The sequence below is a fragment of the Manis pentadactyla genome, chromosome 10 (genome assembly GCF_030020395.1).
Source record: "Manis pentadactyla isolate mManPen7 chromosome 10, mManPen7.hap1, whole genome shotgun sequence".
In the NCBI taxonomy this organism is placed as follows: domain Eukaryota; kingdom Metazoa; phylum Chordata; class Mammalia; order Pholidota; family Manidae; genus Manis; species Manis pentadactyla.
The window spans coordinates 78,905,554-78,924,467 of record NC_080028.1 but is presented as its reverse complement, the minus strand read 5'-3'; the positions used below and the strand labels follow the sequence as shown (position 1 = coordinate 78,924,467).

General features: G+C 44.6%; 1 protein-coding gene across 2 annotated transcripts in view; it reads right to left on the bottom strand.

Moving 5' to 3' along the window:
- The window catches only part of PRKCB (protein kinase C beta), a 308,913-nt gene that overhangs the window by 156,767 nt on the left and 133,232 nt on the right, over positions 1 to 18,914 (bottom strand). For both annotated transcript variants that reach the window (XM_036916934.2, XM_036916933.2), the window contains exon 4: positions 533 to 644. In XM_036916934.2, the coding sequence (XP_036772829.1) occupies positions 533 to 644 (112 nt within the window). The remainder of the gene's footprint in view (positions 1 to 532; positions 645 to 18,914) is intronic.

Below are 18,914 nucleotides of genomic sequence, written 5' to 3'. Positions count from 1 at the left end.
ACATGGCTGAAGGAGTGGCCCAAAATTGGCCACACACACATCCCTGTGTCCACTCCCACAGACTATCCCTACCACAATGACTGAACCCTGCCATGCAACTTGTATTGATCAATGGAACTTGCACTCATCAAGCCCTGGGGACCCTGCAGACTCTGTGTGAGCAAGCCCAGACTAGCCTGCTCTAGATGAAGGACACATGTTATCCCCATCACCCAGATGACATCCACCCATTCCTTCAGACACATGGGTGAGGTTATCCAGGCCAGACAGCCCCCAGCCCACCTGCTAACTGACCACATATGCATGAGGAAGCCCAGCCCAGACCCGAAGGACTGCCTTGCAGAATCATGAGCTAAATAAATGCTTATTACTTCAAGCCACTAGACTTTAGGGCAAGAAGGTCATTACTCAGCAATAGACAACTGGTACACCAACCCACCAGGACTTGGTGGAATGTGCTGCAGGCTTGGACCCCCAAATTCTGAGGAAGCAGCCCAGTCAGCAGAGGCCACCAGGCAGCAAACATACTTACTGTCACATTTCATCCCCTGGTGGATGAGTCCGTACAGCAGAGATCCACAGTGGTCACAAAACGTGGGGCTGGAGTATGTGTGGATCTTAAACTTGTGTTTGCTCCGGGGGTCCTAAGGCCAAGAGAAGGAAGCAAAAGGAGGCCAGGGTGAGTGTGGCAGGCCAGGGAGTCACACTGCATTGGGTAGCATGGGGACCTCGCCAAGAACTGAACTTGGCCCCCAGAGTTCATCATACCAGTTAGGAACCATCACTGGTGCCCTGTGCTCAGACATGGTGCTTGATAAACAGTCACTAAATCAGTGAATGACTGAGACGGCCCATGGCTCCCACTCCAGCCCGAGTACACTAACGGTGCATGCAACTTCTTCCATCTGTGAACCCAGCCTATGAACTCCTTCCTGCCTGCACCAAGGACTCCAGAGATGGCAAAACAAAGTGGCAGATCCATTAGTAAAATAGGTCCCCTTGCTTCCATTTCTACCCACTGAGTACACCAAGCAAGCTTCTGGAGTGATCTGAAACCCAAGTCTGAGCATGAAACCTTTCTGCTTAGAGCCCATTTGCTAGTACCTCACCACCTACAAAACAGAGCTTGATGTCCACTGAATAGTCGGCAGGTTGAGGCAGAGACAGCTACTTTTCCACCAATACCCATTCTGCCCTTTAATAATAGAGCCCTTGAGTTTGAGCAGAAAGCATGACCGCCCAATGAGAGACCACATTTCCCAGCCTCCCTTGCAGCATGGTGTGGCCATGTGACTGAGTTCTGGCCAATGGGATATGTGTGTTTCAGGGTCATTTCCTTAAAAGGAATGTGTACAAGTCTTGCTGGCCCTTTCCACCTTCCCACTAGCTGGAAGATGGTAAGAACTAGAAGCAACCACCTCGGACCCAAACCTGAAGCCATGTATTAAAACGATAAAACCAACCTATATCTTTGGTCTTTGTCCTTTGGACAGACATATAAGATAAAACCTACTTCTTTCCTGTTTAAGTCACTATATTTGGGGGTTTTTTGTTAACAGCAGCTTACATGGTCCTTTACCTAACATGCTGTTCATAACCTGGCAGTGTAGTGCAGTGGTTAAACGTACAGAGTTTGGAGCATAAACTGCCAGGGTTCTTCTTAGCTGTATGACTTAGAGGAAGTTACTTACTCTCTTTGTGCTTTACTTTCCTTGTCTATAAAATGAAGATAATGTTAATGCAATAAGTTTATAGGAACAGTGGGAAGAAAAAATGAATTAGTCTACGTAGGGATCACAGAACCACCTGGTCTACTGTAAGCAGTATAAGCTCTTGCATTATTATTCCTACATCCCCCATGTATGTACTATGTACACCTCAACTATGTCCCCACATACACACCTTGTTCTCAGCACACAGGACTCATTCATACCCCCAGCCATCCCCTTCATGACCCTCCGGCTTTGCACTTTGTCTTTCTCCTTCAAGAGTTGTTCCTCCATCGCTTTCCTAACTATAAAATCCCTTCTTCTCAGACTCAATAATATGGGTGAATGTAGTAACCATATTGTTTTTTCATGTGAAACCTTCATAAGAGTGTATATCAATAGTACCTTAATAAAAAAAAAAAAAAGTCCCTTCTTCTCCTTCCCAACACGGCCTGCAAGTTGCATTCTCTGTGAATTAGTATTATTGCAGAGGGTTGGAACATGGACCTTTAGTTCCAACCCAGTGCTGATCTGACTCCTTGGCCTTTGCTCTGTGCTACCCAGGTCTTCCCTCATTCATCTACTCACATGTGTTCCCTGATACAGGTGCCTGCTTAGAACTGGTATTCTAGTAGCAGAGACAGAAAGTGAACAAGTGAGTGAGTAAATAGATAGAGTAAGTAGATCATTATTTTGTGTGCTATTAAAATGATGAGTATTTTTCTTCTTAGGAGACTGTTATTCTCAGGTTTTAAAAATAATCCTCATACCTACTAGAAGGGCTAACATTTTAGAAAACTAGAACTGACGATACCAAGTGCTGGTGAGGATAGAACACAACTGAAATGCTTATACAATGCTATGGGGGACACAACATGCAAGAGCCACTTTGGAAAACAGTTTGGCAGTTTCTTATAAAGTTAAATATATCTTTACCCTATATGACACAGTAAACCCACTCCTAGGTGTGCAATGAAAACATATATGTATATAAAAACCTGGGCATGAAGGTTTATGGCCTCTTTACTCATAACAGCCCAAAACTGGAAACAACAAAAATGCCCTTCAGTGTGTGAATAAACAGTATGATCCATCCACACAATGGAATCCTTCTCAGCACAAGAAGGGATTAACTGTACTACACTAATGGACAGTGATTGCAATGGGGGTAGGGGGGCACTTGATAAAATGGGTGAACATTGAAACCACAATGTTGCTCATGTAAAACCTTGGTAAGATTGTATATCAATGATATCTTAATTTAAAAAAAAGAAGGTACAAACTGCTGATACAGACAACAGCCTTCATGAACCTCAAAGGCATAGTCTAAGAGAACAATATCAAGTAGTGCTTAATTCCATTTAAATCAAAGGCAACATGCTACATGATTCCACTTAAATGACCTCCTGGAAAAGGCAAAACTGTGGGAAAGGAAACAGATTGGTGGTTAAGATGGACTGGAGGTGGAAAGGGGATTGATGACAAAGGAGCAGCCTGAAAGAACTTTTTTAGGTGTTTAGAATGTTCTATGCATCCACTGGGGTGAATCTTACTGTATGTAAAAAAAAGGGGGGGGGTGAATTTTGCTGCATGAAAATCCTATCTCAATAAGCCTGACTTAAAAAATCCTCTGTCACCGAAGGTTTTTGAGCATTCACTGCAAAGTTGAGAAATGAGGTGCCTCAGACCCACTGAAAAAGAAACACGTGTCCATGACCGGTATTGGCCTGTAGGGGGAGCCGTGGGCTCCTCTCACTCCCCTACTCAGCCTCTAGGGAGAACTGATCTGGTTGGTCAGGTTCCAAGACAGTGATTGGCCCCGCCCCAGTGGGTGGAGCTTGCACAGGCATTAAAAGGCACTCGGCCATCTTCCCCTCCCTTCAGCCTGACCCTTGCGCAGGAGGTTACTAGTTCTCCCTCTAAGAAGGTTGGGGAGAGTGCCCTGGGCTATCTCCCTTCCAAGCCTTGGTGCAAATTCTCTTTCCTCTTGGCTCTTGTGCTCTCCTCTGGGTTCCCTGATATGTTGACCTTATAGGACCCAATAATGAGTTTTGATTAGGGTTTAAATTTCCTTAGGCCTACCTAGTATAGAAAAAAGAAGTTTCCAAGGGCCTCATAAGTTCGACCTTGAGATTTGGGGCAAAATCCCAACTAGTAAGAAATGGTCTCTTTGCTGGGTTTGCACTTTTTATCCACATATACATCTCCTTTTAGAGAATCTCAGGGAGAAGGGTTCAAGCATTTCTACCCAGACATTATCAAGAACCTTCTCTGTCTCAACATGTCTCTTCAACAACAGGAAATGCCAAGCAGCACAAAGAAGAGGAAGGGGAAAAAAACATTTATTGAGAGCTGCCCATGTGCCGAGAATATGCTGGGTATCTCACTGCACTTCCTCCAGTGCTCATGACAGGCCATTTGGAAGCTGCTAATTGGTTCCCAGTTAGTGATGATGAAATGGGCCACAATTAGCGAGTGAGAGCTTTCCCAGGGTCACCTAGCTGGCCCCTGAAAAGCTGCAATTCACACCCACACCCCCTGACTCTGAAGCTGGGATACACCGAGTTACTTCCCCTTCTCTCCTCACTCCCCCACCACATTTATGCCTCATCATTCCAGTCCAGATAAAATAGCACCTCCTCCCTTCATTCATTCACCCAGCAAATGTTTATGGAGAGCCAGGTTCTTCCTAGACACTGGGGAGAGAGTTGTGAGCAAAGGAGACAAGAATGCCTGCTTGCACTCACCTTACATTCTGAAGAGAGAAACCAAAAGGAAAGAAACCAATATCCTGCCCTCCCAAATCTTCCCCATCGTAGCATTTAAACCACTGCACTGTGACTGCATGCATAACTGCATCTCTCCTATGCTTCACTGCAAGCCACCTGAGTAATTTTGCTCACCATTATATCCCAAGGCCTTTGTACTATTTGGCATATAGAAGGTACTCAATAATATTTAAAGTGTGAGAGTTAACATTTATTGAGCATCTGCTCATGCCAGGAACTACCTTCAGGGATTTGCCAGGCATTAACTCATTTCATCTTCATAATATCCTTCTAAGTATGTACCACTTACTACACCCATTTCACAGATGAGGAAACTGAGGAGCCGAGAGGTGCACTGACTTGCCCAGGGCTCCCCAGCCCCAGCCAGTATAATAACATTTTGCACTGTGGCTGACACATAGTAAGAGGCCAGTGAGCTGTGGTGGCAGCTGTGGGGCTACAGTCATCACCACTAACCACTGAGAGCCCCATACAGTGCACATGCCATTTTAGAAAATGACTTGGAGAGTTCTGTGCAAGACAGATTCGAGCCACATGAGAGAAAGGAATTGGGCAAGTTGCAGGGAAAGTTTGTTTCTTTATGGTTTATTCAGAGGCTGTTGGAGGCTCCTCCAACTTCATCTCCCTGCCTCAGCCTTCAGGAAGGCTACACTTGTAAGTACCAACTCCATCCTCCCTGTCCCATCCCTCAGACCACCCAGGTCATTCCCTGATCAGTTCTGCCTCCTCCCTCCTGCCACCTGGGAGAGCTTGGAATAAAGCCACACTCCCACACCTGGGGTCCTCGTGACTCTGTGATCCTCAAGGAGAATCCTTCAGCATGCCTGAGATGGGTAGGTTTGCACCTGGGGGTGTCCCACCCAACCCACGATATAGGCGATGAGTGCAGAGATGAATGTTTGGCTAAAGTGACTCACATGTTTAGTGGCTGGGATGCTCATGGCCAGAAGACAGGCAGCTACTAGGCTGAAGGGGCCATTTTTTTTTACAGTGGGCTCCAAGGACCAGAGAGGAACGAAGACAAAAGCCATGTGATCCCAGGGATGAGCTCCTGATGTCAGTCCCTCGGGGGCCTGGTGTCCTGTTCTCCAATGCCATCTGACTCCCCAGGGTCCTCTAAAATCTCTCCTTTGCACATAAGTCAATCCAAGCAGGCATCTGTTACCTGCAACCAGGTGGCGAGTGCCCAGATTCTTAAAATCACTTTGACTCAGTCACTGCCCCCCCACCAATCCGAATGCACCACAGCCTAGCTGTGCTGGGAGCTAACCTTTTAGTTGCCAGATCATGGTGAGGCAGAGAGGAGTGGAGCTGGCAGGGGAAGAAGTGGATGGGTGGAAGGTGGAGGAGGAGGTTCGGAGGGCCCTGTGGTTAATTATCAATTGGTTTTAAAGTATTTCACTATCTTCAGAACTGGTACAGTAGGGCCAGGGCATACTGGTTAAGTATCAGCCTTGCCTTTAACAAAAATATACCCTTCCCAACCTCTGAGGCTACAGCTATTGACCAGGCCTGGGATGAACCTGGGAACCCTTATAGCCTCTGAATCAGAACGCTCCCTATGGTCTTTGATCCCATCCAAAGATGCATCACCCCCTCAGCCCCAATTCTTCCCCTGCACCTTGTTTTACAGTCAGATCCCCCACCATCTGGGCCCCCTCCAGTTCACCCAAAGTCTGTCCCCATCCCTGTCCTGGATCCTCTTTCATACTCAGAGGTCACAAACTGGAGTCCATGGGCCATATCAACTTGGCAAACAACCTATATTTGCCCTTTGTGTTGCTTCTTAAAAATTCAAATTCATTGACTGTATTTAAAAATCATGAAATGTCAGATAAAAATGGAAAATGTTGGCTCCTTTTGAAAAAAAAACACAATTTATGGCAAGTCTGGACACACATTCCTGTGGGCTGAGTAATGGTTGCCCCCTTCAGAGAAGGGATAAACTTCCCAGTTTGTCACAGTCTCCACCATTCCCTATTGTCTCATACCATGCCTGCTTCACTCTTTTTCCCTTCTCCACCTGGTCCTTGTAGGAATTTGGGTTTGTGACCTCTGTCAGACTCCCCATCCTCTCTCCTTACAGTCCACTGGCTGGGAACCAACCATATGTGAGCACATTCCTTGTGCTCCTGAATGAGTTCATTTGGCCCAGTGCCAAATGCTTTCAGAAATAGGTTTGATGCTATTGCATCCCTGCTCCCTCCCACCCCCTTGATTTCCAGTGTCCCCAGTCATCTCTCCCACCCTTAGGAATCAGGTTTCTGCAAGATCCTGGCATGATTTCTCTCCCAACTATTTCATGTGATTGAGGCTCCACCTTGCTTTGTACTAGGCAAGCTTGAATTTCCAAGTTTCCTTACACTTCTGATCCTGATCCAAGAGGTTGCTTGAATAACAAGAACAAAATAATCAACTCTTGTGACTTTTCCTGCCACCACAAATTGAAAACAGACTGCTGAGCACTGTGCTTAGTGTCCCAAATCACACCACTAGATCCTCATACTAGCTAATGAGGGAGGAGACATTATTACCCCAGTATTCCAGATGAGCAAACTGAAGCTGAGAGAAGTAACAGGCCCAAGGTCACCAAGCAAGGAAAGGTGAGAGCCCGGACTGGAATCCAAGCTCGTCAGGCTCCAGGGATACAGGCAACTGAATAAGATGCTGGAGTATCATCTGGCTGCCTCCCTGCACCTCCACCTGCCCAGAGGGTATCACACATGACAGGGGGCTACAGATGATAACAACCTTTATCTCCCACAAATCTACACCAGAGAGTGACAGGCCACTTGGTGTTCCCCATCCCCACCCCAAAACCATTGTCCTCCGTGAACACCCAATTCCCAGGTCCAAAGGACAGGCTGAGCCCAGCTCCGCACCCCCCATTCATCACCTAACTCCAGGCACATGCAGCTAAGAAAAAAGGAAGCACAGATCAGAAACCAAAAAAAAAAAATCTTTAAACCTCTAAGTCAAACCCTAAAATAGCCTCTCTCAGTCTGAATGGGCACTGGGCTTTGTTCACAGGTGGCCCGAAATCTGGCTGAGCTGAATAAGGAAGCAGAATCGAAGCACAAAGGCCAAGAAAGCACACCCTAACTAACATCAGTCAGAGGAGGAAGTAAGAGCAGCCTCTAAGCTCACTGTGTCATCCCTGGACATTTACGCCTCAAAGGTGCATTTCCCAGGAGGTAGACGGGCGAGGCAAAACTGACGGTCCCAGGGAAATACTGTCAGAACAGAGAGAGGGTTACAAGCGCGGGCTCTGCAGTTAACTGTGTGGCCTCAGTCAACTGATTTAACCTCTCTGAGTCTCCAGTTCCCTGGCCATAAAATGGAGATTAAAAACAGTACCCATTTCATAGACTGGCTGTGATGAGTAAAGTTCCCAGCACAGTGCCCTACACACCGGAAGTTCAAGCTCTTTAATTTTATTATCCTAAAGAAAAAAAATTATCATGGTGACACCTCCCAAACATTAGTCTTGAGTGGTCATAATTTTCCATGTCTACATACATATGTTATGTTTATACATATAAATACAATATTATTTACTTGACACTTTTCTTTAACTCAGCAGACCATTTTTACTTAAATCAGCCTACTTTAAAATGAAACTCTGTAAGAGTGTGAACTCGTGGGATTGATGTGCAAATTATGTTTTTTCTAATACACCTTAAAATGAAACAGAAAACTCTTACAATGAAATGTTAAAATGTGCATCCCGAGGGTCTTCACTGAGAAGCTGTGGAGACACAGATCCATATACTGCAGGTGAGCAGGCCAGTTGGTATTACCTGTGGGGGCAATCTGGCACTGTCGGTCAACATTACAAATGTTTCTCCCCTTTTGACCCAGCCATCCCACTTCTGCGAATTTATCCTGGAGATAAACCCACATACGAAACATAATATATGTACACAGCATTGTTTATAAGAGCAATAGATTTTAACCAAGCCAAGGGTCATAGGGACATTGCTGCTTGAATTGAATAAAGCTATGCCATGGCTTAATACTCAGGTATGATGAGGAGCTCTTTGCACTAATATGGAAAAATCTGAAGGATATGGTTTTACCTGCAACTGAAAAGGAGAAAGAAAAAAAAAAAATGAAGGTGCAGAAGAGTGTATGTTGCATGCTATCCTTTCTGTGAAAAAGTACAGTGGGATAAAAAAGTACATTTTAAATTTCTCATACCGACATAAAGAAACTCTGCAAGCATAACTACAAGGAACCTAATAAAAATGTTTTTATCTATGGAGGCAGTGGACAGGGAGCAAGACATCTCCATGTATAGCTTTGTATACTTTTAATGTAAAGGAGAATATTTTAATATCGGGGCACCATAAAAATCTCACAGCAGGTACCCACCCTGGGTAACACACCAGTACCTCCCTGGCTGAAACTGCAAACAAAATGCCAAAAATTCCCAAGAGACAAAGGAGCAGGGAAGCCTTAATTGGAGCTGTGCAGACGGAAATTTTGTGAACATGAAATGAGTATAATGTCAGAAGCTATAATTACACACACGCACCACAGTTGAAAGGGGGACACTATAATTTGGTGAGTCTCTTTTATTTTGTTCCTGGAGAAGAGAGTGAATAGGATCGATACCATGTGCCCAGTGATGGTGCACTCAAGCGTTTGATATGCCACCCCTTCTTCGCACCCTGGCCCTTTGGCAAATAAGTAATTGTTCAATCAGAAGAACAAGCTTGTGTTGTGTAAACTTCAGTAGAATTCTAAATATATTTCCTGTTCAGCTCTGCACTGGAGTCAATGTCAATATTAGGAGTTAATTAATAACCATGTTCAAACACAATGCCTGGCTCTGGAAGTTATTAGCTTTTTGACTTTGGGGCAAGTTCTTTAACTTGTATAAGTTTTTGTTCCTTCATCTGAAAATGGAATAATAATAATATCTAATTCCTAAGTTGAAGAGACAGTGCAATGAATTGCTGCATGGAAACTGTCAGAGAGTCATTGGTAGAAATAAATGTTTAATAAATGTTCACTGTTGCCATTAATTTTCTGCCCACATCCTCTGTCCATGTTTAAATTCGAGTTTGTTTCTTTAAATGATTTGTAACACGCTCCCTATATAATTATTAAAGATATTAGCCCATTCCTCTATGATGCATGCAGTAAATACTTCCCCAGTTTTTCATTTGCCGTTTAATTTTTATGTTTTTTCAACAGAAATATGGCAAATATGTGTGTGCTCATGCATGTGTGTATTTAAATAAAGTACATTTTTGCCCTTTTCTTTTAAAGTCTTTCTTTCTGCTGTTATATTTAGAAAGTCCTTCCTAGTGTTTTTCTCATCCTCTTACACTTTCATTTTCTTTTTACATTGCAATCATTATTTCCCTTGGAATTCATGATTGCAAGGATCATGATTCCAAGGAGGTCCAAGGAAAGACCTTTATTTTTTCTTAATGTTTAATTGGATGTAACAACCAATGTATGGAATGTATCTTCTCCCTGGTGATCTGAAATGTCTCTTTTATCATACAGTAATTTCTTGTACATCCTTTCTTCATTTTTAAATTTAAATTTTCCCTCATGGCCCACTGATCTTGTCTCTCTATTCCTGCCTCAGTACCATACTATTTTAATATATCATAGTTTATCAAATCTTAGTGTCTACAACATGCATTTATGCCCACCCATCCCTACCCCAGTGTTACTGTCCACTTTCAAATGTTTTGTGGTTCTCCTTACCTGTGTATCTTTCCAAATGGTATGGAAAATGCCAATCTTTGCCAACCCTATTTATTGTCCCTTCTAGAAAAATTCTCACTTGCAGTACCAGGTCAGTGGGCAATAGAGCATCTGACCTCATGCTTCCAGCCAGTGCTGAATGGACCAAGGTCTAGTCAGTGACATGCAATCTATGAAGGAAAAACTGGGCCAATCAATTTAGAACAAAGAACTGTGCAGTGTTGGGAGCTAGAGCTGAGCTATGGAAGTGGGTGGTAAGGTGTGTGAGGTGGAATCAGGGCTGGTAGTCGAGAAACAGAGAAAAGAATGAGAGAGAATTCACATGTAGTTTGAGTCCTTTATACTCCTCTAGAAAAGCTGTTTTTTCCCCTAAACTCTTCTTAGTTGCCATTAATGTTAAGCTAGATTTCCCTTTCCAGGATTTATGTTATTTAAATGCATGATCCCACTTCACTAGCTAAGTCAATGGTTCTTAGCCTGATTATGCCATCCACTGTGGCATATGTACAAATCTTTTGCAGAGGTGCATTTAATTCCACGCCTCTGGGTGGGACTCACAGTAGCGGGGAGCCATGATTTTATGGGGGTGTTTTATATCCCTCAGATGTATACAGAACATTGGTGAGGGCTCAGCACTGGCGTGGCTGAGCCAGCTCTCCTAATGCAGCATGGACTGGAGATGAGTGCTGGCCATGCCCTTTGCATGGGGCACATGCTCTGCTAGTCACGACAGTCCCACCCAGCCCATGTGCTACTGGCTGGCTTCTGCAGGCATCTGACTTTGTAACTCCTGCTAGATCCCTCTCCAGCTCCAGCTAATGTAACTGAGGGAGACCCTATGAAACAGCAGCTGCATCCATTCATTGAGACTTAGAGAGAAGCATAAACCCTACTTAGGCAAAAGTGGCAGTCCTCATTCTCAGAGCAAACAGTAGTTTGTTCTTCCTTCTTCTAGAAGACCGTGTGCCTTTACAAGCCAGCCTCAACTCTAAGTGGCTTCAAGACATGAAAAGCATTCAGCCTGCAGATTCAGGCCCAATTCGGTACCTGAGTCAGCAGGGTATGAGAAGCCACATCCTTTCTGGCAGGGAGGCCTAGAACTGGTCAGGTATAGGATTCTGATCTATACACCATGAAGAGGTAGTTTTAAAAGGTGAGGCTCTAGGTCAGGTCACCTGGATTCAAAAACCAGCCCCACCACTTCCCAGCCATGTCCTTTGGCCATGTTGCTTAAACTGTCCATCCTCCAGTTTCCTCATCCATTAATGAGGAATATTTATTTCCTGGGGTTGTTATGGGGGGTGAATTTCTTAAAACCTTTAAAACAGTAGCCTAACATGGAACAGACACTCAATAAATACCAGCTATTGCTATTAATTATTAATTATTGCTGGCCAGGGCATTCCTATGTCTACTGAATTGTAACTTTTCCCAATGAACCCCCTATATGTTTCGACCTCTTGAACTTCCGTCTTGATTTCCTGCACCAATTCCCTCCACTAACGCAATAAATTTAGCCATTTCACCAAGTATTTGCTGAGTACCTGGCATGTATCAGGTGTTGCAGGGGCAAAAGCAAACACAGGGTCCACCTTCCTGGGCTCCCAGCCTAGTTGGGAGGAGACAATAGAAAAGCACGCTGTACACTTCTGACTGTGGCAAAGGAGAAGCTTGCGGTGCTCACAGAGTTTACAGGGAGGGGTTCAGCCGGCCAGAGGAGTCTGGGAGGCTTCCCTGAGAAGTGAAGTTTGGGCCAAGAGCTGAAGGATGGTTGGGAGTCAACTGGGCAGCAGATGCCTGGCTCCCCGGGAGGGGACTGTTCACTGCCTGGGGCCTGCTTCAACCCAGGCAGGCCTAGCTGACATCACCCCACTGCCACATGCCTGGCTTCAAACTCTGCCATCCTTGTTCCCAGCTCAGACCCGTCAGCCATGAGACCCCAGCCTCCAGGAGAATGAATCTAATCAAGAGCTCGTGAACGAGACTCTCAAGCGAGACAAATTTGATCCCAGCTCTTACTCCCCAATCATGTGGCCTTGAGCCAGCTACTCAATCTATATGAACCCTGATTTCCTCACCTGTAAAATGGAGCTAAGTGCCATTACAGAGAGTAAGAGACACTACAGAGAGCAGCTTGCTCTGCAAAGCCAGGCTGCTTTTCAGCTGGGACTGAATCCCAACTGACAGACTTCCTAGTTGTGTGACTTTGGGCAGGTTATCTAACCTCTCTGTGCTTCAGTCTTTACATGTTTAAAGTGCAAATAATAAGACTGCTAAATCTCCACAGGATGATGAGAATTTAATGAGTTACTATTTGTAAAGGATTCAACATAGTGCCTGGCACTTAGTAAACACTATATTAGTGTTTGTTGACTATTATTAATAAGTGATTCTGCTTTCTGGATTTGTGAGTGTTGATGAAATCATGATTATATTGTGTTTTGTGCAGGCACTGACATGGAGGACACACCTCATAAATGCTCACTTAAAGTAAAAACTACCTCTGTGATCTTGGGCAAGTCAATTCCACACACTGATCTCAGTTCCCCTTGCAGAAGACAAGGGTAAGCAGGGCAGTCCCCGGGGAGCTTTCAGGTTCTGACAACCTCAGGGGTCCCAGCAGCTCACAGAGTCGGCCCGCCTCTTCCTGTGGTGATGGTGATGTGAACTCACCACTCAGGCTGCACAGTAGTCCTTCAGGGAACAGTCACACCAACAGATCACACCGTCATGTTATAAATAAATCCTCCATCACCCACAAAATACGCACACCACCCTCTCTGCTCGCCCCCCCTCCTTCCCTAATAGCACCATCCACCCACAAAGGGAGGAGCCCCCTCTCCCTGCTGGTGGGTGGTCACCCAAACTCAAGACCAGGATAAGGGTTGCTCAACCCGCAAAGAGGCTGTCAAATTGATCTCTGGGGGCAAAGCACAGCCCCCAGCTTCCTGACAGCTTCCTCTGCCACAGAAGCCCTCAGCATACCCAAGTCCTCATTTCAGAAGAGCAGAGAGAACCTTTAAGGAGAAGCACATGAAGGAAGCTTCCAGAACAAATGCTTGCTGGGCCACTAGCAGTCCTGGGACTCTGGATGCTGCAAGCCCATGTAGGTTCTGTTCTGAAGATCCTAAACACTAGGAACAAGGAACCTAAGCCATCAAGCCCCACAGGGGGGCAGCCTAACGAGAGGGCCAGTTCAGTGCATGCTGACCCTTCACCCTTTACCGAGCACATCAGTGGCAAGTGGCTCGGCTCAACAAAATTACTGAAGCTGTCAGGTGCATGCACTGTCCTAGGTGTGGAGCGATCCAGCAGCAGACACCAACCCCACCTTCAGGGGTTTACAGGTTCCAGTGGTGGATAATAATTATTAGTAGTAGTAATAATAATTATTATAGTAACAGCTAATAATATGCCAGGCAGTGTTCTAAGAAATTTACACATAATTAATTCACTTGACCCTCACTGACCATGTAAAATAGGTTTGTTATTATCCCCATTTTACAGAGGAGAAAAATTAGGCACAGAGCAGTTAAGTAACTTGCCCAAGGTCACACAGCTAGTGATTTCGACCCTTGCCACCATGTAAGTAAATGTAAAGTCACCCATGAAGTGTGACGGGAAGGAGAGGTATGTGGTGGTATAAGAATGCAAAATAAGGGGAACTGACCTGGTCAGAGAAGTCAGAGAGGGCTTCCCTGAAGAGGTGATGGCCTAGAGGATGAGTTCTTAACCCTGGATGCACATGAAAATCAATTAGGAGGCTTTGAATCTGATGTATTTGTCTGGGATGGGCCAGGCACAGATAGTGGGTGACAAATCTATAAATACAAATTAATATATTTATCTTCCAAAAAGGACTCTTGTGAGAATGACCCGGATGAATGGGGCACAAGTAATTTGGGGTTCCAAGACAACAGGATAACCAGGTCTATGTAGGGTCAGGTTTGGAAAAGGACCATGCATGGTAACCCTGCCTACAAACCATGTCAGAGGTTCAACTCTGCCCCAAGAACAATGGGAAGCCACAGATGTATTTTCAGCAAGAATGATGATAGGATCACATATCGTTTTTGGAAATATGATTCCACTGGAATGTGGAAATGACAGACTGGTGAGAGAGAGAGGAAACAGGGAAGCAGGACAAGAGGCTACTGGTCTAGGGAGGGTGAGTGGAGCCTGGACTAAGGTCCTATCTGGAGGGATGGAGGGAAGAAGGTGGAAGGGTATCATGGTGGTTAAAGCAGGCTCTATAACCAGACCAAGTTCAAACCCAGACGCTGCTTAGTCATGTAATCTGGCAAGTCAGATAACTTCTCTGCCTCAGTTTCCTTCTCTACAGAGTGGGCATAGAAAGGATCTTTTTCATAGGGTAAGGATTCAGTGAATTAGTGTATGAATCACTTAGAACAGCACTTGTCATATGCTAGGTGCTAGATAAATGTTAGCTATAATTATCATGTAGGATGTTGGCAATGGAAAGAATATGCGGTGGGGAAGGTCTAAGGACACAGAAGCAGACGCCCCAGGAATTGACCATTGCCCAGTAGAATTTTAGAGATTCACAGTTAAGGGGTGAAGAAATTCAAAGACAGAAAGTTGTATGAAGAAGTGCTAAGTTGCAGAATTAAGGAGCAAAGCCAAGAAGGAGCCTAGATTAAAGGTAAAAACAGGTCCACGATTCTGGGTCAAGCAAATATTCATAAAATATGCCAGGCACTGTGTTAAGCTCTTTGCATATATTATCTTGTTTAATACTCACAACATCCCTACAAAGTTAGGTATATTATCCCCTCATCATGAAAATGAAGAAACAGGGGCCCAGAGAAGTTAAGTGACTTATCCAGACTCACACAGCTAGTTAAGTAGCAGAGCCCAGATCTGAACTCAGGCAGGCCAGCTCCAGAGTCCTTACTCTTAATCAACATGCAAGACCACAAACCTGAGTGTGAACATGTCACTCTGCCCTCACCCCCTCAAACTACCACTGAAAGTAACAGAAGGAATTGTTTAAAAATAGGAGAATCTATTTCAGCCCAGAAATCAGGGAAAGGTGCCAAGTAAATGCCAAGAACCCTTTGAGTGCTTTGCAGTATATAGAAAAGGTGAGACTTGGATTGAGGCAAGGGCAGCCTGGCCTGGTTCTCCCAATTTAAAAGAATTAAGAGTGGCAAGGTCTGATGGTGTGGAGGGTAACTGACCAAACACGGAGGCCAAGGTGAGTCCTCACAGGTGTCTGTACAGTTCCTGGCAGCAGCAGGCACTTGATAAACATGAAGGACCCCTCTCAAAGCCTTCAGGAGAAGCAAGTGTGGCTGCCAGACTGCAGATCCCACTGGACACAGAGAGCGCCAAGTACAGCAGGGGGCGCTGCAGCCACTGGCTCCTCACCAGGGCTGTGTCCAGAGAAAGAAATGGATGTGCCCCAGCACTACCATGGAGACTGCTACACACTTTTCTGACAGTGACAGTGAGCATTTTTTCATATGCCTGTTGGCCATTTGTATGTTTTCTTTGGAGAAATGTCTACTCAAGTTCTTAACCTATTCTGGAGGTTCCTCAAAAAATAAAAAATGGAACTACCATTTGATCCAGCAATCCCACTTCTGCGTATTTAACCAGAATTGCAATCAGGATCTCAGCGTGATTTTTGCACTCCTAAGTTCACTGCAACACTATTTTCCAAAGCCAAGGCGAGGATCATCTGAATGCCCATCAACAGATGAATAGATAGACAATGTGATAGATACATACAACGGAATATTATTCTGTCTTTTAAAAGAAGGAAATTCTGCAATATGGTACAACATGGATAAACTTCGAGGACATTATGCCAAGTGAAATAAGCCAGACACAGAAAGACAAACACTGAATAATTCCATTTATATGACATATCTAAAATAGTGAAACTCACAGAATCAGAGTCAAATGGTGGTTGCCAGGAGGTGGGGAGAGAGGGAAACAGGAAGTTGCTAATCAAGGGGCATGAAGTTTCAGCTAAGTAAGATGAATAAGTGCTCTGCTGTACAACATGGTGCCTGCAGTCAATAATACTGTACCATACACTTAAAGGTGTGTTGAGGGTATATCTCACGTTGAGTGTTCTTCCCACAATAAAATGAAATGAAATGGATTTATTAAATTAAATTAAATAGTTCAACTTTTTAAAAAGCAAGCCAACAACTGCTGGCCTGGTTAGACGGTAACCTTGGTGGAAGGGGCTGGAGGTGCAGGAATTAGAAGGGAGCACAGAAGGGGTTCTGGGGTGTTGGTTACAGAGAAATGTTTGCTATGTGAAAATTCATCAAGATGGATACTTTTCATGCACTGTAAAGTTTTCAAAAACTGTGTGACCAGCCCAGACTAAAACCAGCACCTTCAAATCCAAATTCTAAATTCCTAAAGAGGGAATCTGATTGGTCCAGCTTGGGTCAGATGTCCACATGCATCTGGACCAAATGGAGCCAAGGCTTGTAGGGTCACAGAGCTTCTGGGGGGTACACATCTGGAAAGGCAGCTATTGCAGAAAAGGGTTGTCTGCTTCAGGAAGATTTGTCCATGTTCAAAGGGCTGAGGGCACAAGGCAGCTGGGGATAGAACACAGACCTGGAGTCCAGACAGCCTGCATCTGAATCTTGGCCCTACCACTCACTGGTCATGTGACCCTGGGCAAGTCACTGAGTGTCTGAGTGCCTTGGTTTCCTTACCTGAAAAATGGGGATGATAACAGTGGTGATGAAGAATAAAGAGTGACTATGTATAGTGCTTAAATACAGTCACATCTATGAATGTTAACTCTTAGGTATTATTCCTAATAAAAAAAAAAAAAAAGAAAAGAAGACTTGGAAATCCTAGACTTCTGGATCACTGGAGGTGGAAGAGCCTCTGGGAATACAAAAATCCAGAGACAGAAGGAAGACTAGAAATGAGGTCTTTTGAGTCCAGGACCAGCACCCTTCACATCCCTCCAGGCTGCCTCTCTCCAGAGTCTTCTGCCTTTTGATTTCTCTATTTCCCCCAAGTCTGCAGGCTCCACAGGCTTACATCTTCTGGGAAATTACCTTTATCAGGCTCTGAGGCTGGTCCTGCCCCCAGCTAGGGGAAGCCAGAATAATTCATGAGAATAATTCATCTCCACCTCTTTTAAATTCCCACAGCTCTCCTCTTTCTGAACTGGAGAAACAGCTGGTTTCTGTTCCCCAGGCACTGCACATCATGGATTTGCTTCTTTCCCCACTGCACAGTGACAGCAAGGGACAAAGGGCTTTTGAGAAGCAATTCGTTCTGACCTTTACACATGGGTTCTGCATTGCGCAAGCTGCCACAGGCACATGGCAAGTGGGAGCAGAAGAATAGTGTGGAACTCACTTCAGTCAAAAGAGTCACATTTTATCCCATCACCATCATTTTATTAGACCAGCCCATGGCAGATGCCTTCATATTTATTTCCATTTTGTGATGAGCAAGGATGGATGCATGCCATGCCAGAAATAAGGCTGGTCTTTGAAACTCACATTCTAAGACTTAAAAAGGACCACTGGTGGTAATAATGCTAATTAATATGTAACTATGTGCCAGGCAAGGCACAAAGCCCTGAATATGGATTAACCCATTTAATCCTCACCTGAACTCTAGGAGGAAGGTGCTATTTTATCCTCTTTTTACAGATGAGGAAACTGAGGCAGAGAGGTTAGGCAACTAGCCCAATATTATTCAGCTGGTTAGTGGCAAACCTGGAATTCAAATCCCAAGCCACTGTACATTACCTGATGTTGCTTTCCAAGCTCACCTACCCATCAGAATTACCTGAAGGACTTTAAAACAAATTCTCAGGCCCTGGTTTTTATCTCTTCAGGTGAGTTCTGATTTTAGTAGACTACCCACATAATCCCTAAGCATTCAACCTCTATGTACTATACAAAGTAGCATATAGAAATTGCAGCAGGCATATGTTGTTTTGATCTGCCAAACACCTTTGCTTCCTTTTTTTGGTAGCATTGCTTCAAGTCTCCTTCAGGAAGCCATCCCACCCCCCACATTGTTAGTCTCAGAGGGAACCCGTTAAAGGCCTAACCAAGGGCTGGCTCAGTAACCTGAGCTTGACCAAATCATCTCTCTCCTTCTGGAATTTGAATATGGGGCCAAAGCAACACAAGAACTGAAATCAGATACAGCTGGTTTTCTCTAAAGTACATCATACCATTTCCAATATATTCCTTTCTGACTTAAGTTAACCAAATGTGGTTTCTTTTGCAGGCAACCAGACAACACTCACCAGTCAAAGACCCACCACAGTGATAGAAACACACTCCTCCACCGAGAGCCCCTCTACAGCTTCTGTGGCAACTGATCCTTCATCTATCAGGATAGAGATTTAATACTATACAGCAAGTAGTCAGTCAGTTTGGGCTGTTCTTCCTTAGTCCACACAGAGGGCCCTCTGCCCTGATTCTGTCCTTCGAAGCTATACAAAAACTATACCACAGCTCTTTGGATATTTAATGACAGTCTAGCCTCTGAGCTAGACAGGTCAACAGTCATAGTGCCTCCAGGCCCTTGTAAGGCATCCTTCTGGCATTTGGTAACACACATTCTGATTACTGAGCACTTTTGTTGGGAATGAGTAAGATACAGATTGCAGGGTTACGTTACGTAAATAGGATGTATCTGCAGCAAGATGGTGCACTTT